The 25,710-nt window shown below is 50.8% G+C and overlaps 1 protein-coding gene across 1 annotated transcript in view; it reads left to right on the top strand.

Moving 5' to 3' along the window:
- Positions 1-25,710, top strand: part of LOC147111318 (plexin-A1-like) — a 616,616-nt gene that overhangs the window by 332,359 nt on the left and 258,547 nt on the right. Inside the window, exon 10 of the mRNA XM_086002083.1 lies at positions 18,892-19,092. Within this exon, the coding sequence (XP_085858209.1) occupies positions 18,892-19,092 (201 nt within the window). The remainder of the gene's footprint in view (positions 1-18,891; positions 19,093-25,710) is intronic.

Here is a 25,710-nt window from a genome sequence, read left to right as displayed (position 1 = left end):
GCCCCCCATCCTGCTCGCCCATCGCCCATCGCCCCCTCTCCCCGCCCCCGTGTGCTCCCTGACCTACATTGGCTCCCAGCCTGGAAACGCCTCATCCTCTTGTTCAAATCACTCCGGGACCTCCCTCCTCCCTGCCTCTGTAATCTCCTGCAACCCTCCGAGATCTCCGCATTCCTCCAATTCTGGCCTCTTGCGCATCCCGCACTTACTTTACTTCACTCCACCATCGGTGGCCGTGCCTTCAGCTGCCTGGGCCCCAAGTTCGGGAATTCCCTGCCTAAACCTCTCCGTCTCTCTCTACCTCTCTCTCCTCTTTTAAGACGCTCCTTAAAACCTACCTCTTTGGCCAAGCCTTTGGGTCGCCTGTCCGAATATCTCCTCACGTGGCTCGGTGTCAAGTTTTGTCCGGTATCGCTCCTGTGAAGGACCTTGGGGCCATTTTACTGCGATAAAGGCGCTGTATAAATGCAAGTTGTTGTTGTTGAGCTGTGATTGGAGATTGGGCAGATCCTTGAGCCTGACCAGCAGGGATTGGATGTTTTCAACAACAGCTGTGTTTTGATTTGCGGTACAATGAACCTTCTCTCCTCCTCCTCCCTCCCTCGGGAGCTTCAGAGCGACACTAACAGCCGGTGTCAAATGCCTGACCTGATGCCGTTTACAGCTGGGTATTTAGAAGTTGACCCTCCTTGCTCCACCAGCTGGTTGCAATCTTCCTCGTCTCCTCGCCCCGCCCCCCCCCCCCTCTCCCCATACGCCAATGAACAGGGGCACTGTAGAGTAATGTTGAACAAGTGCAATTTGTTCTGCCAGAAGTCCTCCCCTGTTCTACATGGGTGAGTGGAGACTTCAATGATCCATTGCAGAGCTGCTCTATAGACTCTGGTGTCTGATACACTTGCATGTTACCCCTCTCCTATTGCTTAGCGACTGCAGCTAACTGTGAGGTTACCTTACGCTTGTTTGAATGGAATCAACTTGAACACCTTATTTTGAGTGCACCACCACAAGGCCTTGGCCGTCCGAGGGTTTGAGAGGCTGTTCCGATGTCTACTGCGTGAGCTGGTCTCTGCCCAGCCGGCAGTCGCAGGGTCCCGGTTTGGCTGCGGCATCCAGGGATGAGGGAGTAAGGAAATCCGGTGGCTGCTGTCCTAGTGACTGCTACGGGCGAGTGTTGAGCGGGTCGATGTTGGGTGAGGACTCGACCAGGACAGGTGGCCTCTTGGACCAGGTTCAGGCTGGTGACTCATCCCCATGGAATCCAGACACCCCCACAAACCATAGAAAGAACTAGACCAAATGATGGGCCATAATCCCACTCTCCGGCACTCCCTCCCTGATACTTACCTCTGTCTGTCTATCTCTCTCTCTCTCTCTCCTCCCTTTCTTTCTACCTTCACTCTTCCCCTCTTCCTCCATTCCACTCTTCATGCCTCCTTTTCCATCCTTCCAACTTCCCTCCCTCTTTTCCCTCTTCTTTTGTTTCCTCCCTTTTCTTTCCCCCCCTCCTCCCCTTTCTGTCTTTCCCTCCCTCCCCCCTTTCTGTCTTTCCCTCCCTCCCCCCTTTCTGTCTTTCCCTCCCTCCTCCCCTTTCTGTCTTTCCCTCCCTCCCCCCCTTTCTGTCTTTCCCTCCCTCCCCCCCTTTCTGTCTTTCCCTCCCTCCCCCCCTTTCTGTCTTTCCCTCCCTCCTCCCTTTCTGTCTTTCCCTCCCTCCCCCCCTTTCTGTCTTTCCCTCCCTCCCCCCCTTTCTGTCTTTCCCTCCCTCCCCCCCTTTCTGTCTTTCCCTCCCTCCCCCCCTTTCTGTCTTTCCCTCCCTCCTCCCTTTCTGTCTTTCCCTCCCTCCTCCCTTTCTGTCTTTCCCTCCCTCCCCCCCTTTCTGTCTTTTCCTCCCTCCCCCCCTTTCCGTCTTTCCCTCCCTCCTCCCCTTTCTGTCTTTCCCTCCCTCCTCCCCTTTCTGTCTTTCCCTCCCTCTGTGGCAGGCCCATGACCAATGTGCATCTGCAAGGTCCCATGTAGGCCACTCACCAGCGTGTACAGTGTAGACACTGCGCATTGGGGGTGGCAGGCAGTGCAGCTTACAGGGGACGTGGCCCGTGACCATCACTAAGATGACTCATCTGCTTATTTTCCTTTCACAAATGTTCCCTGCCTTGATCGTGAGCTTAACACAATTGGAAATGTCCTTTTATGAACTACCCAGAGTAATTAATGTTTTAATTAATTGAATATTCATTTAAAAATAAAAGCCCTGTTGACCCTCTAACGATCACAGCAAAAGTTTCAGGCTGCCTCCCTTGGTCTGTGTTCCAGCGGCGAAGCTGGGATTCGCCGCTGGGCCATATTATCTGAACATGAACATGCCTTTCCAAAATTGCGATGATAAGCACTTCAGCATCCTTGGCGATTAAAGAGCTCCCCAGCTCCTTTCTTGCGCGGTTCCTATTGTTGTTTTTTTTCTCGTGCAGCGACTGTGCTATTGAGATGAATGTGCTGTCGAGATTGGAGATGGCTGGGTTCTCGGAGCTTAGCAATTATTAATTTGCTTCTGACAGTTGAAGCGCAGACCCTGCAGCAAGGGTTTAAACTGCTGTGCGACTGTTTAACTTAACTTGCTTATCTTTGCCGAGGAGGAACTTAATGCATGGGTTGGAAGCTGGGTTTCAAACCTGCCGAACACCCCTCCCCTTGTTCAAAATCTGACAGTGCTACAGTCAGTCGTCTTATCAATTTCTTTGGCGCTATTTGAACCCTCCCTCGGATTCACGCTCGGTTGCAGTGCCACAGATACCGAAAGAACGAATTGAAAGACTTGCTATTCTATCGCGTCTTTCACGACCAACGGACTTCCCATAGAAACATAGAAGATAGGAGCAGGAGTAGGCCATTCGGCCCCTTGAGCCTGCTCCGCCATTCAATGAGATCATGGCTGATCATCCAAATTCAGTACCCTGTCCCTGCCTTCTCTCCATATCCCTTGATCCCTTTAGCATTAAGAAATATATCAACTCCTTCTTGAATATATTTAATGAATTGGCCTCTACTGCCTTCTGTGGTAGAGAATGCCACAGGTTCACCACTCTCTGGGTGAAGAAATTCCTCCTCATCTCTGTCCTAAATGGCTTACCCCTTATCCTTAGACTGTGACCCCTGGTTCTGGACTCCCCGACCATCGGGAACATCCTTCCAGCATCTAGTCTGTCTAGTCCTGTTAGAATTTTATAAGTTTCGATGAGAGCCCCTCTCATTCTTCTAAACTCCAGCGAGTACAAGCCCAATCGACCCAATCTCTCCTCATACGTCATTCCTGCCATCCCAGGTATTAGCCTGGTGAATCTTCGCTGCACTCCTTCCATGGCAAGAACATCCTTCCTCAGATAAGGCGACCAAAACTGCACACAATACTCAAGATGTGGTCTCACCAAGGCCCTGTACAACTGCAGCAAGACATCCTTGTTCCAGTACTCAAACCCTCTCGCTACGAAGGCCAACATACCATTTGCCTTCTTAACCGCCTACTGCACCTGCATGCTTACTTTCAGCGACTGGTGCACAAGGACGCCCAGGTCTCGTTGCACTTCCCCTTCTTCCAATCTATTGCCATTCAGATAATAATCTGCCTTCCTGTTTTTGACACCAAAGTGGATAACCTCGCATTTATCCACGTTATATTGCATCTGCCATGCTTCTGCCCAATCACCCAACCTGTCCAAATCATACTGGAGTTTCTCGGCATCCTCCTCACAGCACACACGCCCACCCAGCTTTGTGTCATCTGCAAACTTGGCGATATTACATCTAGGTCCCTCGTCCAGATCATTAATATATATTGGCCTAGAAATTTGGTGGGCTGAGCCACCAGTTAGTGTCCACAGAGGGCACTTAGTGGTTTTAGCGCCACTGGCCATGCCTTCCGCGAAATTTAGTGGGGCTGGAATGGTGGCGTTAGCCTGTAGCGTTGCACCGCCGCCGATGACGTCATCGGTGTGCGCAGCGCCCCGCTACCGCCCCGAACGCGATATTTGGTCGCGCCCCCCGCTGTAGCGCCGGCCGCAATTTGCGACCGGTTAAGGGCCTACCTGCAGCGGTAGAGGCGCAAATTAAAGGAGAGGTGCGGGGCGGCCATTTTTGTTGTTGGCTGCCTGCCAGCACCTCTCCGCGCTGCCGTCCCCGGCCTCCTGAGGCCCCCCCCCGGGGTAGTGACGGCTGTGTTCCAAGAGCCCGGCACTTCTCCTTGGTGCCGGGCTCTTTGCCGGCACTCGCGATCTCCGATCGCGCTGCAGCAGGCCCCTCCCCTTTAAGAAGGGGAGGAAGGCCTGCAGTACCGCAGCGCGCCGTGCCGCGCCGTGTGGCGCTGCGGCATGTAGCACTGCGATTTTCAGTTGCAGCGCCCCAAGAGGGATGCAGGGCGCCTCGAGCAGCGTCCTGCTTCCGTTTGGGGCGCTGAAACTGAATATCGGGCTGGCGCTCGCGGCTTCTTCCAGGGCGGGACTTCCGGCGCCCAGGTGAGGGGCGCCACCGAATTTTTAGCCCATTGTGAATAGCTGGGGTCCAAGGACCGATCCCTGCGGTACCCCACTAGTCACTGCCTGCCACTCGGAAAACGACCCGTTTATTCCAACTCTTTGCTTTCTGTCTGCCAACCAGTTCTCTATCCAAGTCAATACCTTGCCCCCAATCCCATGTGCCTTAATTTTACATGCTAATCTCTTATGCGGGACCTTATCGAAAGCCTTTTGAAAATCCAAATACACCATAGCCACTTCCCAAAGCGTTTTGCAGCCAATGAAGTACTTTTTGAAGCGTAGTCGCTGCTGTAATGTGGGAAACGCAGCAGCCAATTTACACACAGCAAGCTCCCACAAACAGCAATGTGATAATGACCGGATAATCGTTTTTTAGTGATGCTGTTTGAGGGATAAATATTGACCCAGGACACCGGGGAGAACTCCCCCTGCTCTGCTTTGAAATAGTGGCCATGGAATCTTTTACGTCCACCTGAGAGAGCAGACGGGGCCTCGGTTTAACGTCTCATCCGAAAGACGGCACCTCCGACAGTGCAGCGCTCCCTCAGCACTGCACTGGGAGTGTCAGCCTAGATTTTTGTGCTCAAGTCTCTGGCGTGGAACTTGAACCCACGACCTTCTGACTCAGAGAGGCGCGAGCGTCACCACTGAGCCACAGCTGACAAGTCAAACAATGTTTGAAGGAGTGTGTGGGAGCTGAGGGCAGGGAGGGAGAGATGAGGCCTAACTTAAACACAGGCCCTTAACACCAGCGTCACCTTCAACGCCTCCCTGCTGGCCAGTTCTGGGCCCTGGGCCAGTGTTGGAATCTCGAGTTAACCCTTCGGTGCTGTACAAAGGCTGGATTGACGATTGTCAAAGTGCTCTGTTTACAATTGAAGAGTTGTCTTTCAGCAGAAGCAAGGCCTGCCTCCCTTCTGTCAACAGGAGTAGGCTGAGATATATTTATTTCATTCAGGTGTTTCACTGTGCCTCGTGTCTAATCCAAATGCAAATGTGTGACCTCACCTCATATGGTAACGTGTTTTTTTTTCTGAATATAATTGGCTCTGATTTTATGGGGGGAGGAGGGTGGGAGGGGTCGCCAACCCTCCAGGATTGCCCTGGAGTCTGCAGGAGTTCAAAATGAATCTCCAGGACACTGCTGTGTGCAAAAACCCAGGGGGGATAAATCATAAGGGCGCATTGAATGAACAAAGTTGTAATTTTTACAATTTTCTTTGAACATTCTCATTTAAAAGTTATAAAAAATATTGGCGGCTCTGGAAAAAAAATATACAGGAAACTTTGTGCTATCCGGCACCCATGGGACCGAGCTGCTGCCGTTGCCTCAAAACTGCCGTACTCTCCAGAGTTAATGTTGAGAGATACGGAGATTCTTATCTCCGTATTTGACAACAAACACTGTTGCTTAGCAACAGCTTCTAAACACTCGGGTGTGGCCTGCAAGCTCTGTAGCTGAAGCTGTTGCTATAGCTACAGACCTTGCACAGCTTGACTGTTCAAACAAAGCAAAAAAAACAAACAAAAAGAATAAAAAACGGCTGCTGATTTTTGCTGGTGGCTCCAGATTGCCGGATAGCTCACCTCCGGATAGCACAATGTTTCCTGTAGCTGTCTCACTCACGGTCAAGGTTAATCTGAAGAGTTTGTTCCCTTTCCAATTGGCCGCGGGAAGGCAGTGGCACCTGGGGGACGGACCAATGGCGGGAGTGTGGGGGTGGGGCGGTTCGAGGCAGGAGGTCACGAGACCCAACCTCCAGGAATGCACCCAACCAGAGTGGGTGACCCCAGGTGGGGGGGCCAGTGGGCTTATCCCCTTCTTCCACATGCCAACATTTTTTTTTGATGGAACACTTCTTTTTTCATCCTCGGTCCCTTACTCATTTTTCTGCTGTGAAGAATATGACAATTTATAGACAGCCCCTCAGTGTGCTGTCGCTATGCCTTTTGATTTAAAATTTTTTGATCAATTACTCCCGTCTGTTGAAAAATTCATGCCTAACTGTTTCTGAGGCCAGAGTTAGACAAGTGACCCCCGCACTCCGCCCCCCCGGTATTGCCAGCCTGGCTGCCTCGCTGGAGGAGGTGGGGGGGTGGGGTGGGGGGAGAACCCTTTGTGCAGTTGAAGGCGTTGTGAGTTAACAGGTAGAAGGGAGGGTCAACAAGTTTGGGTGGCACTTGCGGAGGCTGGGAGATGTCATCTATTGTTTGGGGGCAGGGGGCAGAATCCAGCTGAGCATCTTTGGAGGCTACACAAAGAAGGAAGAAAGACTTGCATTTATACGTCGACCTCCGGACGTTTCAAAGCGCGTTACAGCCATTGAAGCACTTTTTGAAGTGCAGTCACTGTTGTAATGTAGGAAACGCGGCAGCTAATATGTACACAGCAAGATCCCACAAATAGCAATGTGATAATGACCAGATAATCTGTTTTTAGTGATGTTGGTTGAGGGAAAAATATTGGCCCAGCACACCGGGTAGAACTCCCCCTGCTCTTCTTCGAAATAGTGGCCGTGGGATCTTTCACGCCCACCTGAGAGGCCATACAAGGTCTCGGAAGACGGCACCTCCGACAGTGCAGCACTCCCTCATTACTGCACTTGCGAGTATCTGGAGCGGGACGTGAGCCCATGACCTCCTGACTGAAGAGGCGAGGGCGCGTTGACATCTTGGTGAGCAGGAGAATGCGGTTGGATTAGATGGTTAACGTGGAGCAAAATGCCAGTGTCGACCTGATGGGTCAAGTGGCCCATTTCGGCACGACAGTATTCTGTGGTATGATGATGTAGTTCGACGTCTGTCCTAGTGGTCGTGGAATGGTGGCTGTAATAGAGCCACCTGGTGGACTACTGATCTATATAATAATAAAGCCATGTGCAGTACAGTTCTTACTCGGAAGCCATGTTGTGCTGTTGTATATATATGCTGTGTCTCAAGATATCACAGAATTGGTGATGAGGATGCGATTGCGGATTCCCTAGTGTTGTGTATGTAACCGTTTACCTTTAAGGGAACTATAGAATGTAACCGTTCGCCTTTAAGAGCACTACTTTAGGGTGGCACTATCTATTGGCTCATGTATACTGTAATACCGATAGTGACCACACCAGTATATAAGGGTTGTGATACGTTAACTAGGGCAGAATCGCCCGAGCCTCTGAATAGTAAAGACGTGTTTTATTTTGTTAACAGTGGAGTCTGTGATTATTTATAATACAACCCACAGACTTAACACCTAGCTGAAACTTTTGTTGGGGGATAATCCTGCCAACCGACGGAGGGACTGTTAGAGGATCTTCATTTTACAGAAAAACTTAAAAATCCGAGGTAAATTTTGAGCACACGTGGCTGAACTGTCGACGTTGCCAGAGTCCTAGATGGCAGCGCCTATGGGAATAATCGGGCGCTTGGGTGAGCTCCATCATGACCGAGAGACTTTCGGAATGTATGTGGAGCGGCTAGAAATGTTTTTCACCGCGAATAGTATCGTCGAAGTCCCCGGTGATGTAAACCGTAACCGGGCGGTTTTAGAAATGAAACGGGCTATTTTTGTGACTGAAGCAGGCCCCGAGGTGGATGAAACCCTGAAAAATATGCTTGTTCCCGCCAAGCCGAAGGACACGCCACTGAAGGAGATCCTCACCACGTTAGAACAGCACTACAGTCCTGAGCCCCTGGAAATTGCTGAAAGTTATCATTTTGGAACATGTGATCAATTAAATGACGAGGGTATCAGTGAGTACATTGTAGCTTTAAAAAAGCTTCTCATTCACTGTCGTTTCAGAAACTTTCAGGACCGAGCTTTGCGTGACCACTTTGTTTGTGGTTTGAAAAATGAGCGTATCAGAAGTAAATTGTTGACAACCCCTAACTAGACTTTTGACTTAGCTTGTCAGACAGCTATGTCGATGGATATGGCCGACCGATACTCCCGAGAGTTCCGCGCCATTTCCAGTCCTCAGACAACCGAGGTGAATCGGCTGCAGGCTAAAAGTAAAAGGCAGTTGGGCCTCAGCAACTGGCCAAGGTAACAGTGCATTGAAGTCGTGCTGTCGGTGCCTGGGACAGCACATCGCTCAAAGCTGCCCATATGTGAAGGCAGAGTGTTTCTACTGCAAGAAAACTGGGCATCTTGTGAAGGTGTCCTGACAGAAGTGTAAACCGACTGGCAATGCTAGAAGTAGAAATCACCAGACACTACATACCGTTGAAGAGAAGCAGCAGGACGAGGAGTTTCTGGAGATTCACGTCATCAGGAGCACAAAAGTATCTAACAGCGATTTGCGAGGTATCGTCATCCAAGTAGATGTCGCAGGAACCAGGATACCCATGGAAATCGCCACTGGTGCATCCGTGAGCGTAGTACCAGAATCACTATATCGTGACGCGTTGCGTGATTATCAACTAGAGAAATCGAAGGTAGAGCTGTGAGGCTACTCAGGAGAGCAAATCCCTGTGGTAGGAAGTATTGCCATACCAGTGAAACACAAGGATCAGTGTCAGAGCTTGCCTCTCATAGTAGTGGCAGGAGACATGCCTGCCTTGATAGGTAGAAGTTGGTTGGGATCACTGAAGCTGAATTGGAATGAGATTTTTCGTGTGGAAGCAAATTTTGCATCGAGAGATGATGTCATCAAGCAGTATCCGAAGGTGTTCAGTGAAACGGGCAGTCCGATCCAAGACTTCAAGGTGAGTGACCGAATGCAGAAGGATGCAGACCACGTCCCGTACCATACGCACTCAAGGAGAAAATTGAGCAAGAACTCAAAAGACTAGAAACTGATAACATTATCTCTAAGGTAGATCTGAGTAATTGGGCTACACCCATTGTTGTACCTAAGTCAGATGGTAAGGTAAGGTTGTGTGGTGATTATACGGTAACCGTAAACCAGGCTCTAGAGTGTAATCTACGCAATACATTGCCAAATGTGGAAGATTTGTTCATAACGCTGACAGGTGGCTAGATCTTTTCGAAGTTAGATCTAACAAACGCCTACCTACAACTTGAGTTAGATGAAGAGTCCAAGTCATGCTTGACTATAAATATTCACCGAGGCCTATATCAGTTCAATAGGCTACCATTTGGAGTGTCTTCTGCCTCCGACATATTCCAGGGGGTGATGAACCAAATTTTGCAAGGGATTGAAGGGGTAGTGTGTTATTTGGATGATATACTCATTTCAGCACCAAACAGGCAAATCCATGATGAGGTGTTGAATGAAGTGTTCAAACGGCTAGAGAAGCACAGAGTACTAGTGACAGCTCACAAGTGTGAGTTGTTTCAAAACTCAGTGGAGTACTTAGGGCACAGAGTAGACAAAGATGGTTTACATCCAACCAAGGGAAAGCTGGATGCAATCAGCAATGCACCCACTCCGAAGAATGTCTCTGAATAGAGTCTCTGAACTTCGATCATTTTTGGGTCTCTTGAATTATTACGGAAAGTTCCTCCCAAACTTGGTTACATTGTTACATCCACTGAATGAACTGTTGAGAAAACAGGTCCTTTGGAAGTGGTCAAAAGAATGTGACACAACATTCAAAGGGTGTAAAAGCCAGTTAGTAGAGGGTACCATGTTAGTTCACTATGATGTATCTAAGGAAATCAAGCTAGCGTGTGACGCCTCTCCGTACGGAGTTGGGGCAGTGATCTCTCATGTACTAGATAGTGGGGAGGAGAAACCAATTGTCTTTGCTTCATGCACTCTCAGTGCCAGTGAGCGGAATTTTGTGCAGATCGAAAGGGAAGCTGTGTCATTGATTTTTGGGGTCAAGAAGTTTCACACATACTTGTTTGGTCGTAAGTTTACCATAGTTACTGACCATAAGCCCCTGACAGCAATCCTCCATCCAAATTCCCCAGTTCCAACCTTAGCTGCAGCCCGAATGCAGAGATGGGCTTTGGTTTTGTCAGTGTATGACATTGAGTACAGACGATCAGCTGATCACAGTAATGCTGATGCTATGTCCAGTTTGCCATCCCCATCACAAGTTACACCCAATAAGGAAGAAGTGTTCTATTTCTCATACATTGATGAGCTGCCAGTCACAGCTGAAGAGATTGGTCGGGCAACCAAACGTGACCCAATTATGTCAAAGGTGTATGATTACATAGCAAATGGATGGCCAAATCAGGTATCAGAGGAAGATATCCATCCATACTTCGTTCATAGGAATGAATTGTCAGTGGATAAAGATTGTATCATGTGGCAGCAAGAGTGGTTATCCCAAATTGGTTCAGGTCTAAATTGTTAGGAGATCTTCATGACCAACACCTGGGAATGTGCTTGACCAAGAGTTGTGCACGCAGTTACTTATGGTGGCCAGGTTTAGATAAAGAGAGAGAGTACATAGTCAGTCAGTGTACAACATGTCAATCAGTGAGCAAGAAACCACCATCAGTACCATTAAAGTCATAGAAATGGCCGCCCAGAGTTTAGAAGAATGAGAGGGGATCTCATTGAAACGTATAAAATTCTGACAGGGCTAGATAGACTGGATACAGGGAGGATGTTTCCCCTGGCTGGGGGGTCTAAAACGAGGGGTCACAGTCTCAGGATACGGGGTAGGACATTTAGGACTGAAATAAGGAGGAATTTCTTCACTGAGGGTGGTGAACCTGTGGAATTCTCTACCACAGAAGGCTGTGGAGGCCAAGTCACTGAATATATTTAAGAAGGAGATAGATAGATTTCTAGATACAAAAGGCATCAAGGGGTATGGGGAGAGAGCAGGAATATGGTATTGAGATAGAGGATCAGCAATGATCATATTGAATGGCAGAGCAGGCTTGAAGGGCCAAATGGCCTACTCCTCCTATTTTTCAATGTTTCTAACTTCTTCAATAAGGAGGGAGACGTGTAATAGAGCCACCTGGTGGACTACTGATGTATATAATAATAAAGCCACGTGCAGTACAGTTGTTTCGGGAAGCCATGTTGTGTGTGTGTATATATGTATGTGTGTGTATATATATATATATGCTGTGTCCCAAGATATCACAGTGGCGATCACAGCCCTTCCCTTCCCGTGTGCCTGTATTTTTGCACGATGGAAACTGGAAGTGACTCTGTCCCTTTAAGGGGAATGGAGGGATGGAGTTGGGAGAATGCAGGTGCTTCCTGTTTGTTGCTTTTTTGGGACACTTCCATGGAACTCGCAGTAAAGTCGGACAGATAACAGGATGGGACAACTTTCCCACAGATCTACTATCCCCTTAGTAGACGTTAATGGGTTTCCCAGATGGTGGCGACTGCATCGTTAACCCTCTGGGGGCTGTCACCGTGCCAGTTATGTTCTCCCCCGTCTCTGAAAAGCACAAAAATACTTTTTAAATTGTGCCCTAGAGTCACTCGAGCGTCTAATATTGAATATTTAATGTTGACGTTGAGCAACTCTCCAAACTTTCCCTGATTAGCATGAAGGCGGGAGGAGTGGAGCTCCGAGGAATTCTTTCACTTTCATTTCATAAAATTCATTGCCACATCAATCAATGTCAGTTGCAAGGGGGCCATTAGACAAAGCACTTGAAGAGAAATATTAGAAGGAATGGTCTTTGAGTGGATTGCTCCAGCGCGGAGCTATCACAGGAACGATGGACTGAATGGCCTCCTCCTGTGTGGAAATGCCTTGTGAGCCTATGAAAAGGCATGCAAAACCCTTCTCCAGTGGTCCAGGTGGACTTTAAAGGTCCCACACCACATTTCAAAGAGCAGTGCCCTGGCCGGTATTCTCAGCAGTCACTGACTCAACATTCACCTGGAAATTCGCAGGGTTATGGGGGAAGGGCAGAGGAATGGGATTAACTGGATAGCAACTTTGAGGAGCTGGCACTGGCATGGCGGGCCGAATGGCCTCCCTCTGTGGCTGTGTGATTCTGTGATTCACCTCGTTATTGTTTGTCAGCTCTTGATGTGCATAAATTGGCTGTTGAATTTGCCTGTAAACCACCGTCGGCCCTTCAAAGTAATGCATTGTGCGTGAAGCGCTTTGAGAGATGCGAGCGCAACTGTTCTACAAACACAAGTTCTTCATTTCACCGTCAACAGGACCTTTTTAGTAACGACTGCAGTGGCCACCAACGCTTTTGTATGAGTAATGTTGGGTGTACTGCCCCCGTGGTTCAGTGGGTAATCGCAACACCCACTGTGGTGCTGAGCTGCCCACAACAACAACAACAACTTGTATTTATATAGCGCCTTTAACGTAGTAAAACGTCGCAAGACGCTGCACAGGAGTATTTTAAGACAACAAATTTGACACCGAGCCACATAAGGAGAAATTAGGGCAGGTGACCAGAAGCTTGGTCAAAGAGGTAGGTTTTAAGGAGCGTCTTAAAGGAGGAAAGAGAGGTAGCGAGGCGGAGAGGTTTAGGCAGGGAATTCCAGAGCTTAGGGCCCAGGCAACAGAAGGCACGGCCACCAATGAGCGATTATAATCAGGGATACTCAAGAGGGCAGAATTAGAGGAGCGCAGATATCTCGGGGGGTTGTGGGGCTGAAGGAGATTACAGAGATAGGGAGGGGCGAGGCCATGGAGGGATTTGAAAACAAGGATGAGAATTTTGAAACCGAGGCGCTCCTTAACCGGGAGCCAATGTAGGTCAGCGAGCACAGGGGGTGATGGGTGAACGGGACATGGTGCGAGTTAGGACACGGACAGCCGAGTTTTGGATGACCTCCAGTTTGCGTAGGGTGGAATGTGGGAGGCCAGCCAGGAGTGCGTTGGAATAGTCACGTCTAGAGGTAACAAAGGCATGGATTAGGGTTTCAGCAGGTCACTGGTTTTGACCCCTGACCTCAGCATGGACCAGGGCTCGAACCCCGGACCTTCCGTATTGCTTAGAGTTACACCAGATGCCCATTACGAGATCCCCGGGGAGGGGGGTCCTGCAATTTTTTTTTTCATAAATCTTCGTGCAGCTCAGGTAACGCTGCATGGCGTGTTAAGAAGTGTGTTCGCCGGCCGGGCTGATGGTTTGGCTGAGGTAAAAGAAAGGCTTGCATTTCTATAGCGCCTTTCATGACCTCAGGACGTCACAAAGCGCTTTACAGCCAATTAAGTACTTTTTGAAGTGTAGTCACTGTTGTAATGTGGGAAACGCGGCAGCCAATTTGCGTACAGCAAGCTCCCACAAACAGCAATGTGACGATGACTGTGGGAGCTTGCTGTGCGCAAATTGGCTGCCGTGTTTCCTACATTACAACAGTGACTACACTTCAGAAAGTACTTCATTGGCTGTAAAGCGCTTTGGGAAGTCTGGTGGTCGTGAAAGGTGTTATAGAAATGCAAGTCTTTTTTTCTTCTGGAAGAACACGAGAGTCTTTCCCCCTGAGGCTGTACTGCACTTGTCAAAGAGTTTGAACCAGACTTATTAAATAGCGGGGGGAAATGAGCCTTAAACTGCAGATAATTATTTTCCAGAACCAGGGGTCACAGTCTAAAAATAAGGGGTAAGCCATTTAGGACAGAGATGAGGAGGAATTTCTTCACCCAGAGAGTGGTGAACCTGTGGAATTCTCTACCACAGAAGGCAGTAGAGGCCAATTCATTAAATATATTCAAGAAGGAGTTAGATATATTTCTTAAGGCTAAAGGGATCAAGCAGGGACCGGGTACTGAATTTGGATGATCAGCCATGATCTCATTAAATGGCGGAACAGGCTCGAGGGGCCGAATGGCCTACTCCTGCTTTTATCTTCTATGTTTCTAGGTTAGTGATGTTGATCGAGGGATAGATATTGGCCCAGGACACTGGGGAGAATGCCCCTGCTCTTCTTCGGAATACTGCCATGGGATTTTTTATGTCCACCTGTGAGGGCAGACGGGGCCTCGGTTTAACGTCTCATCCGAAAAAGACGGCACCTCCGACAGTGCAGCGTTCCCTCAGCACCGCACTGGGAGTGTCGGCCTGGATTTTGTGCTCCAGTCTCTGGAGTGGGACTCGAACCAACGACCTCCTGACCCCGAGGCGAGAGCGCTACCCACTGAGCCCGGGCTGAGGTACGGCACGTTAAAATGGCGGGTGGCCTTGTTCGGGATCTCTCACCCCTGCTGTCCCTGACCTGGGCTAGGGGGGTGGACGGGGGGGGGGGCCCGGGAGGGGGGAATACTTGGCACTGACACCGGGTGCTGAAGTGTGAAGTGTGAAGTGTTCCCTCCCCTTCATGTTGGGTATCTGAAATAGGAAATGTTCCACTTTGTTATTGCTCAACAGCCCTTCCCTTGAATGAGCATTTAAAAAAAAATGTATAATAATAACCAGTGACGTAACGTGCAGATGTGAATGAAACTTCATCTCTGGCAGAGCACAGGGGTCTTTCCCCCTGAGGTTGCACTGCACCAGTCATAGAGTTTGAACCAGACTTATTAAACAGCAGGGGGAAATGAGCCTTAAACTGCAGCTGTGTGTGTGTTTGTTTCTTCTCGCTGCAGTTTCCAAGCAACAACAACTTGCATTTATATTGCGCCTTTAACGTAGTAAAACAGGCAGACTTGCATTTCTACAGCGCCTTTCACGACCTCGGGACGTCCCAAAGCGCATTACAGACAATGAAGTACTTTTTGAAGTGTAGTTGCTTGGTCAAAGAGGTAGGCTTCAAAGCACATCAACCACAGGGCCGTTCAAAAGATGGACTGGTGAATCACCCGCGGGGGTGAGAGAGTAATAAAGAAAAGTCGATCTATTTTTGTAAAGATGATTTCTCTCTCTGTATCTAGTTCTGAATACACATCAGACTGAAGGGACGATAGATTCGATTAAACAGGCTGGGGCTCTTTTCTCTAGAAAAGAGAAGGCTGAGGGGTGACCTGAAAGAGATCTTTAAGATTATGAAGGTGTTCGATAGGGTAGACGTAGAGAAGATGTTTCCACTTGTGGGGGAGACCAGAACTAGGGGCCATCAATATAAGATAGCCACTGACAAATCCAATCGGGAATTCAGGAGAAACTTCTTTACCCAGAGAGTGGTGAGAATGTGGAACTCGCTACCACAGGGAGTGGTTGAGGCGAAGAGCAGAGATGTATTTAAGGGGAAGCTGGATAAACACATGAGGGAGAAAGGAATAGAAGGATATGGGGTGAGATGAAGAGGGGTGGGAGGAGGCTCGTGTGGAGCATAAACACCGGCGCGGAGCAGTTGGGCCTAATGGCCTGTTTCTGTGCTGTGAATACTGTGTAATTCTATGTCTGTGATATTCAATTGATCAAACATCACAAACTAATATCTTGCAGTATTATTTAGAGGACTGGGAGAAATTTAACAGAATTTTATCGATGGATCTTTCGCCCGTGGTTATTTAACTTCCTCGGGAGACTTGAGTTCAATTGATGCTGGTCAATTGTTTGGTTGTTTAGGAGTTGTTTGAAGACGGGCATTCCAATGGACAGGTGTTGGTGTAATGTAACTCCGGGTACATTCACTCTGTTCCAGGCCCCTATGCCTGGGCCTTTCTCCTTCCACTTGCAGCTTAAAGTGCCCCTCCTGCTTATCTCGGTCAGCTTGTCAGCGTTGCTTTTCATGCCGTTGTCTTTCATCACAGGGCCTTCGTGGCACTTTTTGTACGTTACTGAAAGCACGATGCGAAATGTGGGGTTCTCCTGTCGGGTGAACTCGGGCGGGCGGGGGGGAGAATGTAGAGCCGCTTGTTCCAGCGTTGGGTTAACGCACTTGCACACGAGTTTTGCTGCCAGGTCTGTTGACCCAACTTGTGGCTGTGGGGGCGAAAGTAACCGGGGTGGGAGGAGTGACACCGAGGTGACGATATCTTTTTTAATTCATTCGCGGGATGTGGGCGTCGCTGGCAAGGCCGGCATTTATTGCCCATCCCTAATTGCCCTCGAGAAGGTAGTGGCGAGCCGCTGCCGCCTCGAACCGTCGCAATGAGCGGGTTTTTTGATGATCCCTGGAGCTGATCTTTCTGAACTGAAAGCTCTGAATGGATCGCCAGGAGGCCGGGGAATGTGCATGGCAGGTGCTGTCGGCACCGAATGGAGCACGTCCGTCATCTCGCTCGGCGATTTGAGGCACTTCTGCAACAGCCGCGATGTAAAGATGCATTTGTGAATTTTCAAGATACGTTTGTTATCGGAGAGAAAGACCAAATTCCCTCTGAGAGTCTGTAATTGATACCATTTACTTTCGAAAGAAAGACAGACAGACTTGCATTTTACATAGCGTCTTTCACGACCACCGGACATCTCAAAATGCTTTACACTCAATGAAATACTTTTTGAAGTGTAGTCACTGTTACAATGTAGGAAACGCGGCAGCCAATTTACACACAGCAAGCTCCCACAAACAGCAATGTGATAATGACCAGATCATCTGTTTTTCTAATGATGTTGGTTGAGGGATAAATCATCTTCTTCGTCTTCTCGGAACCAAGGATGACTTGCTTCCACTTGGATGAGCACTTGAAATGCCATAGCATACAAGGCTACGGACCAAATGCTGGAAAATGGGATTAGATTAGACAGGGCTTGATGGCCGGTGCGGACGCGATGGGCCGAAGGGCCTCTTTCTGTGCTGTATAACTCTATGACTATGACTCTATGACACATTAAAAATGAGTTCTCAGGTGACTGATGAGTCCAATACAGTCTCTGTCACCGGTGGCGCAGATGGTGATTGAAGGGGTGGGGTGCTTGGGTTGACATGCACTCCTTGCGCTTGTCTTCCGGCGAAGAGACTCGAGGTGTTTGGCGCCTTCCCAGATAAATATTGGCCCCAGGACACCGGGGGAAAACTCCCCTGCTCTTACTCGAAATAGTGGCCGCGGGATCTTTTACATCCACCCGAGAGAGCAGACGGGGCCTCGGTTTAATGTCTCATCCGAAAGACGGCACCTCCGACAGTGCAGCACTCCCTCAGTACTGCACTGGAGTGTCAACCTAGCTTTATGTGCTCAAGTCTCTGGAGTGGGACTTGAATCCACAACCTTCTGACTCAGAGGCGAGAGCGCTGCCCACTGAGACACAGCTGATGAAAACAGAAAGCCTGCTATCCAAATGAATTGGTGAGGCTGCTCTGATGCTCCATCTCCTTATTATAGGATATTGCATTTATAAAGCTTAAATTTAATAAAATTATCGAAGGGTCTTTGCACAAAGGATTTTGGGAAAGATTTTTAGTGTGAAGGTTAAAGTTGTGGGTTGTTTTGTGATTTTTGAGGTGATCCTAATTGAAGTTTTCACAATTATAAAATGGATTTGGTTTGAGTGTATATCTTGTCTTTCTATCTCTATCTCCCTTTATCTCTCAGCCTCTCTTTACTCTTTTCTGATGGTTGTTTTTCTAGTTTGTTCACCCTCTAGCACATCGCCCCAGCGGTAGCACAGCAAGCTCCCACAAACAGCAATGTGATAATGAACAGATAATCTGTTTTTGATGGGATAAATATTGGCCCAGGACACGTGGAAGAACTCCCCTGCTCTTCTTCAAATCCGCGGGATCTTTTATGTTTTACAGCACCTCTGACAGTGCAGCACTCCCCTCACTATTGGCACTGTGAGTGTTGGTCTAGATTTTGTGTTCAGGTCTCTGGAGTGGGGCTTAAACCCGCAGCCTTCTGACTCAGAGGAGATGGTGCTACCCAATGAGCCACGGTTGATACCGACTCTCAATGTGAAAATTATTTTATTCGGAAGTGTTGAGTTGGTGGGGACTAGAATTCAGGGTGGAACAGGATTGTTTCGGCCATTCCCTTAGACGCAGGATATCATCATTTCAGAATGACTGCTAAGCATTGTTCTACCCTCCATAAACCTGAGGTCATCCAAAACTCTGCTGCCCGTGTCCTAACTCGCACCAAGTCCCGCTCACCCATCACCCCCTGTGCTCGCTGACCTACATTGGCTCCCAGTCCAGCAACGCCTCAATTTTTAAAATTCTCATCCTTGTTTTCAAATCCCTCCATGGCCTCACCCCTCCCTATCTCTGTAACCTCCTTCAGCCCCACAACCGCCCCCCCCCACCCACCCCCGCGAGATCTCTGCGCTCCTCCAATTCTGGCCTCTTGCGCATCCCCTGATTTCAGTCGCTCCACCATTGACGGCCGTGCCTTCAGCTGCCTGGGCCCTCGGCTCTGGAATTCCCTCCCTAAACCTCTCCGCCTCGCTACCTCACTCTCCTCCTGTAAGATGCTCCTTAAAACCTACCTCTTTGAACAAGCTTTTGGTCACCTGTCTTAATGTCTCTTTATGTGGCTCGGTGTCAAATTGTGTTTGATAAATCGCTCCTGTGAAGCGCCCTGGGACGTTTTACTATGTTAAAGGTGCTGGATAAACACGTGTTGTTATTGGAGCAATGGCTGAGGGGAAGGAATGCTTCAGATACAATTCAAGGGCCTTCTGTTCTCTTTACAGGACTGTCCGCAGATTCTACCCTCCACGGAGATCTTCATCCCGGTGGGAGTGGTCAAGCCAATCACGCTGGCGGCCAAGAACCTGCCCCAGCCGCAGTCGGGACAACGGAGCTACGAGTGCATCTTCAACATCCAGGGGACCGTGCACCGTGTGCCGGCCCTGCGCTTCAACAGCACCAGCGTGCAGTGCCAGAACACCTCGGTAAGCAACTGGTGGGCAGCCCTGCCCAGGCCAAGCTTGGTACAGTGTCTGTGTGTTTCTACCCAGTGTAAAGAAAGAAATGGTGTGGAGATGCCGGTGTTGGACTGGGGTGGACAAATGTAAGAAGTCACACAACACCAGGTTATAGTCCAACAGTTTTATTTGAAATCACAAGCTTTCGGAGCGCTGCTCCTTCGTCAGGTGAAGTGGAGAGATGCATAAAGACACAGCTTATATAGTCAGAGAATAATGTCAGATGATTACAGGTAATCTTTCTAACTGCCATTTATCACACCTCGGCAGAGAGATAATCACAACAATCAAAGGTGTGAATGGTGTCCAAACAGGTCAGTCAGGAAAACATTACATCAAAGAATAATGAGGTGGGGTCACAAGGGGTCAAATGTTGCCGATGCTGGGGTCTGTATGAAAAACAAAAAACAGACAAAAAAACATTTTTTTTGCTGGAAATCACAGCAGGTCCGGCCGCATCTGTGTAGAGAGAACAAGCCAACGACGACTCGAGTCTGGATGACCCTACGTCAGGTGGGGTTACATGTAGCGTGACATGAACCCAAGATCCCAGTTGAGGCCGTCCTCATGAGTGCAGAACTTTGCTATCAGTTTCTGCTCTACGATTTTGCGTTGTCGTGTGTCTCGAAGGCCACCTTGGAGAATGCTTACCCGAAGATCTTTCATTTCTATAGCACCTTTCATAGAAACATAGAATATCGGAGCAGGAATAAGCCATTCGGCCCCTCAAGCCTGCTCCGCCATTCAGTGAGATCATGGCTGATCATCCAAATTCAGTACCCTGTCCCTGCTTTCTCCCCATATCCCTTGATCCCTTTAGCCTTAAGAAATATATCCAACTTCTTCTTGAATATATTTAATGAATTGGCCTCAACTGCCTTCTGTGATAGAGAATTCCACAGGTTCACCACTCTCTGGGTGAAGAAATTCCCCCTCATCTCAGTCCTAAATGGCTTACCCCTTATCCTTAGACTGTGACCCCTGGTTCTGGACTCCCTCGCCATTGGGAACATCCTTCCTGCATCTAGTCTGTCTAGTCCTGTTAGAATTTTATAAGTTTCACCACCTCGGGACGCCTCAAAGCGCTTTACAGCCAGTGAAGTACTTTCTGAAGTGTTGGAATGTAGGGAAACGCGACACAGCGAGCTCCCACAATCCGCAACGTGATAATGACCAGGTAATCTTTTAGAGCTGCTGGGTGAGGGGTAAATATTGGCCCAGATCACCGGGGAGAACTCTTCTTCGAAACGCTGGCCGCGGGATCGTTTACGGCCTAGCTGAGAGGGCAGACGAAGCCTCGGTTGAACGGCTCATCCGCGAGACGCCACCTCAGACAGTGCAGAGCACCCTCTCCACTGGCAGTGTCGGCCGGGATTGTGTGCTCGAGTCGCGGGAGTATTTCAGGTCAAGCTGCCGTGAGTCAGTTTAAGATTACACCGGCGGTTCAGTGCTTCTAGAGATGAAATAACTTCTTGCAGTTTCGGGTGTGGTCCCCATGGCTGGATGTGGTGATGTAATTGGGCAAGGATCATTACTGTTTAGATACACTGCTTCCACTCCCACCAGCCCCCCCCCCACCCCCACCCCTGCCAATGTTTTCCACCCTCTGTCATTCTGCAGACTCCTTCATCCCCAATAGCCACTCCCCATCTGTGGGCCGAGGTGCTGAGTGTTGGCAAGTTATTCAAAGATGGAGGGGATTTCCACAGCCAAGACACTCTCGCTGAAGCTCCTCCAACCTCAGGGCAACAAAAGAGCAGTAGGAGGCCATTCAGCCCCTCGAGCCCATTCCACCATTCAGTGAGATCAGGGCTGTTCTGGACCTTAACTCCATCTACCTGTCTTGGTTCTGTAACCCTTAATACCCTTGCCTAACAAAAGTCTATCAATCTCAGTTTTCACATTTTGATTAATTTCAGTGCGACATTCTGGGTTTGTCTCTCCCCCCTCTCTCTCCTCCCGCCTCCCTCTCTCCTCCCGTCTCCCTCTCTCTCCCCCTCGCTCTCTTCCCCCCCTTGCTCTCTTTCCCCCTCGCTCTCTTTCCCCCTCGCTCTCCTTCCCCCCTCGCTCTCCTTCCCCCCTCGCTCTCCTTCCCCCCTCGCTCTCTTCCCCCTCGCTCTCTTCCCCCCTCGCTCTCTTCCCCCCTCGCTCTCTTCCCCCCTCGCTCTCTTTCCCCCCTCGCTCTCTTTCCCCCTCGCTCTCTTCCCCCTCGCTCTCTTCCCCCCTTGCTCTCTTCCCCCTCACTCTCTTTCTCCCCTCGCTCTCTTTCCCCCCTCGCTCTCTTTCCCCCCTCGCTCTCTTCCCCCCTCGCTCTCTTCCCCCCTCGCTCTCTTCCCCCCTCGCTCTCTTCCCCCCTCGCTCTCTTCCCCCCTCGCTCTCTTCCCCCCTCGCTCTCTTCCCCCCTCGCTCTCTTTCCCCCCTCGCTCTCTTTCCCCCTCGCTCTCTTCCCCCTCGCTCTCTTCCCCCCTTGCTCTCTTCCCCCTCACTCTCTTTCTCCCCTCGCTCTCTTTCCCCCCTCGCTCTCTTTCCCCCCTCGCTCTCTTCCCCCCTCGCTCTCTTCCCCCCTCGCTCTCTTCCCCCCTCGCTCTCTTCCCCCCTCGCTCTCTTTCCCCCTCGCTCTCTTCCCCCCTCGCTCTCCTTCCCCCCTCGCTCTCCTTCCCCCCTCGCTCTCTTCCCCCTCGCTCTCTTCCCCCCTCGCTCTCTTCCCCCCTCGCTCTCTTCCCCCCTCGCTCTCTTTCCCCCTCGCTCTCTTTCCCCCTCGCTCTCTTCCCCCCTCGCTCTCTTCCCCCCTCGCTCTCTTCCCCCCTTCGCTCTCTTCCCCCCTCGCTCTCTTCCCCCCTCGCTCTCTTCCCCCTCGCTCTCTTCCCCCCTCGCTCTCTTCCCCCCTCGCTCTCTTTCCCCCCTCGCTCTCTTTCCCCCCTCGCTCTCTTCCCCCCTCGCTCTCTTCCCCCCTCGCTCTCTTCCCCCCTCGCTCTCTTCCCCCCCTCGCTCTCTTTCCCCCCTCAATCTCTTCCCCCTCACTCTGTTTCTACCTCACTCTCTTTCCCCCCTCAATCTCTTCCCCCTCACTCTCTTTCCCCCTCACTCTCTTCCCCCTCACTCTCTCCCCCTCACTCTCTTTCCCCCCTCACTCTCTTCCCCCCTCAATCTCTCCCCCCTCACACTCTTTCCCCCTCACTCTCTTTCCCCCTCACTCTCTCCCCCCTCACTCTCTCCCCCTCACTCTCTTTCCCCTCAATCTCTTTCCCCCTCACTCTCTCCCCCTCACTCTCTTTCCCCTCACTCTCTTTCCCCCTCACTCTCTCCCCCTCACTCTCTTTCCCCCTCACTCTCTCCCCCCTCACTCTCTCCCCCTCACTCTCTTTCCCCCTCACTCCCTCCCCCCTCACTCTCTCCCCCTCACTCTCTTTCCCCTCACTCTCTTTCCCCCTCACTCTCTCCCCCTCACTCTCTTTCCCCTCACTCTCTTTCCCCCCTCAATCTCTTCCCCCTCACTCTCTTTCCCCCCTCACTCTCTCCCCCCTCACTCCCTCCCCCCTCACTCTCTCCCCCTCACTCTCTTTCCCCTCACTCTCTTTCCCCTCACTCTCTTTCCCCCTCACTCTCTCCCCCTCACTCTCTTTCCCCTCACTCTCTTTCCCCCCTCAATCTCTTCCCCCTCACTCTCTTTCCCCCTCACTCTCTCCCCCTCACTCTCTTTCCCCCCTCAATCTCTTCCCCCTCACTCTCTTTCCCCCTCACTCTCTCCCCCTCACTCTCTTTCCCCTCACTCTCTTTCCCCCTCACTCTCTCCCCCTCGCTCTCTCCCCCCTCAATCTCTTCCCCTCACTCACTCTCCCCCCTCACTCTCTTCCCCCTCACTCTCCCCCTCACTCTCTTTCCCCCACACTCTCTTTTTACCCCCTCAATCTCTTCCCCCTCACTCTCTTTCCCCCTCACTCTCGCCCCCCTCAATCTCTTCCCCCTCACTCTCTTTCCCCCCCTCACTCTGTTTCTACCTCACTCTCTTTCCCCCCTCACTCTCTTTCCCCCCTCACTCTCTTTCCCCCCTCACTCTCTTTCCCCCTCACTCTCTTTCCCCCTCACTCTCTTTCCCCCTCACTCTCTTTCCCCCCTCGCTCTCTTCCCCCCTCGCTCTCTCTCCCCCTCAATCTCTTCCCCCTCAATCTCTTTCCCCCCTCACTCTCCCACTCACTCTCTTTCCCCCCTCGCTCTCTACCCCCCTCGCTCTCTCTCCCCCCTCACTCTCTTTTCCCCCTCACTCTCTTTTCCCCCCTCGCTCTCTTCCTCCCTCGCTCTCTCTCCCCCCTCAGTCTCTTCCCCCTCACTCTCTTCCCCCTCACTCTCCCCCCTCACTCTCTCCCCCCTCACTCTCTTTCCCCCCTCGCTCTCTTCCCCCCTCGCTCTCTCTCCCCCTCACTCTCTTTCCCCCCTCACTCTCTTCCCCCTCACTCTCCCCTCCTCACTCTCTCCCCCCTCACTCTCTTTCCCCCCTCGCTCTCTTCCCCCCTCGCTCTCTTCCCCCCTCGCTCTCTCTCCCCCCTCGCTCTCTTTTCCCCCTCACTCTCTTTTCCCCCTCACTCTCTTCCCCCTCACTCTCTTTTCCCCCCTCACTCTCTTCCCCCCTCACTCTCTTCCCCCCTCACTCTCTCCCCCCTCGCTCTCTTTTCCCCCTCACTCTTTCCCCCTCACTCTCTTTCCCCCTCACTCTCTTCCCCCTCACTCTCTTCCCCCTCACTCTCTTTCCCCCTCACTCTCTTCCCCCTCGCACTCTTCCCCCTCGCTCTCTTTTCCCCCTCGCACTCTTCCCCCCTCACTCTCTTTCCCCCTCACTCTCTTTTCCCCCCTCACTCTCTTTCCCCCTCACTCTCTTTCCCCCTCACTCTCTTTCCCCCTCACTCTCTTCCCCCCTCACTCTCTTTCCCCCCTCACTCTCTTCCCCCTCACTCTCTTTCCCCCCTCACTCTCTTTTCCCCCCTCACTCTCTCCCCCTCACTCTCTTTCCCCCCTCACTCTCTTTCCCCCCTCGCTCTCTCTCCCCCCTCAATCTCTTCCCCCTCACTCTCTTTCCCCCTCACTCTCTTTCCCCCTCACTCTCTTCCCCCTCACTCTCCCCCTCACTCTCTCCCCCTCACTCTCTTTTCCCCCTCACTCTCTTTTCCCCCCTCGCTCTCTCTCCCCCCTCACTCTCTCTCCCCCCTCACTCTCTTTCCCCCCTCACTCTCTTCCCCCTCGCTCTCTCCCCCCTCACTATCTTTCCCCCTCGTTCTCTCAGTTTTTTCACTCACTCTCACTTTCCAGTGGGCCTCACTGGATAGCGACCTTTGTGTGAGATGATCAAACTCGGCACAGCCCGCGGATCAGCCCCAGGCCCTCCTGTTTTTGTAGGACTCCGTGCCGCAATGAGCGACCCATTCGCCCACTGTGCCGGTCGGGCGAAAGTGAAAGCAGGGGATGTGTCACAAAGTCCTTGACTGTGCAGGACATCGTTGCTTGATTTGACAAAAAAACAAATTGCTCTTCTGAATAAGAATTTACAGTGAGTTGGAGCCACAATGATACAGTGTTTGCAGGAACAATGAGCTAGCTGAGGAATGCATTAAATTGCGTCTTATCAAGATATCCAGGGTTAATGATTTGGGTTCCTACAGTGCCCCACACTCAAAGTGGCGCTGGTTGGCATTGTCTGGCTGGGGGAGGGGTGAGGAAGCATTGCTTTGAGTCAATCTCTGTTCAGTATAGACTGCTGGTTCGCCTTTTACAATGATGTACTGCTACTGTTTCAATAGCGCCTTAGAAAGGGTTTGTGTGTACATTATTTTTCAAATAGTAAAGCCGTCCCTGGTCGGTGGAGCTTCACAGTCATTTTATTGAGGAATGCAAACTCTCAACGACTCCTCGTTATCGTGTATTGCAGTTTGCAAAGCTTGCTGCATTTGAAAATTGGACGCATTCATATCGGTTGTTGAATTTGTGACTGAGGGTGCATTGTCACATCAAGATATGCATGCGGCTGAGGGTCCCTGCAGTGACCACAGGTCAGACGTGACGCTTATTAGTCAGTGACCAGCGAGGGATGAAAGGGTTCTGAAGGACTGGGTGGTACGTGGGTTAGACACCGTGGGTGGGGGTGCGGGGGAGCTGGTGTCAAATCCAGACCCGATCAATGGGGGTCAACATCTCCTCTGTGTGACAGACCAGCCGAGGGTCCTGTATGCAATGAGGCCGGCAGTATCTGCCTAGTTCCTATCGTGCGAGTGCAAAGCCGAGGCTCAGTGGGGCAGCACTCTCGCCTCTTGAGTCTAGCTGGTCATGGGTTCAAGTCCCACTCCAGGGACTTGAGCACAAAATCCATTCTGACCCTCCCACACCAGCACTGAGGGAGTGCTGCACTGTCGGAGGCTCCATCATTTGCCCCCTCAGGTGGGGGTGTAAACGATCCATGATGCTATTCGGAGAAGAGCTGGGGCGCTATCCCCGGTTTTCTGGCAGATTATCTCAACCCACACCTAAAGAAGATGATCTGGCCAATCACCAGCCTTCAGGAGCGTGCCCAAAGCTCTTTACAACCAATGAAGGACTTTT

This window comes from Somniosus microcephalus, chromosome 11, assembly GCF_052327205.1.
Source record: "Somniosus microcephalus isolate GS21.2 chromosome 11, FLI_Smic_1.0, whole genome shotgun sequence".
Taxonomy (NCBI): domain Eukaryota; kingdom Metazoa; phylum Chordata; class Chondrichthyes; order Squaliformes; family Somniosidae; genus Somniosus; species Somniosus microcephalus.
This window is presented reverse-complemented; position numbering and strand designations above follow the sequence as displayed.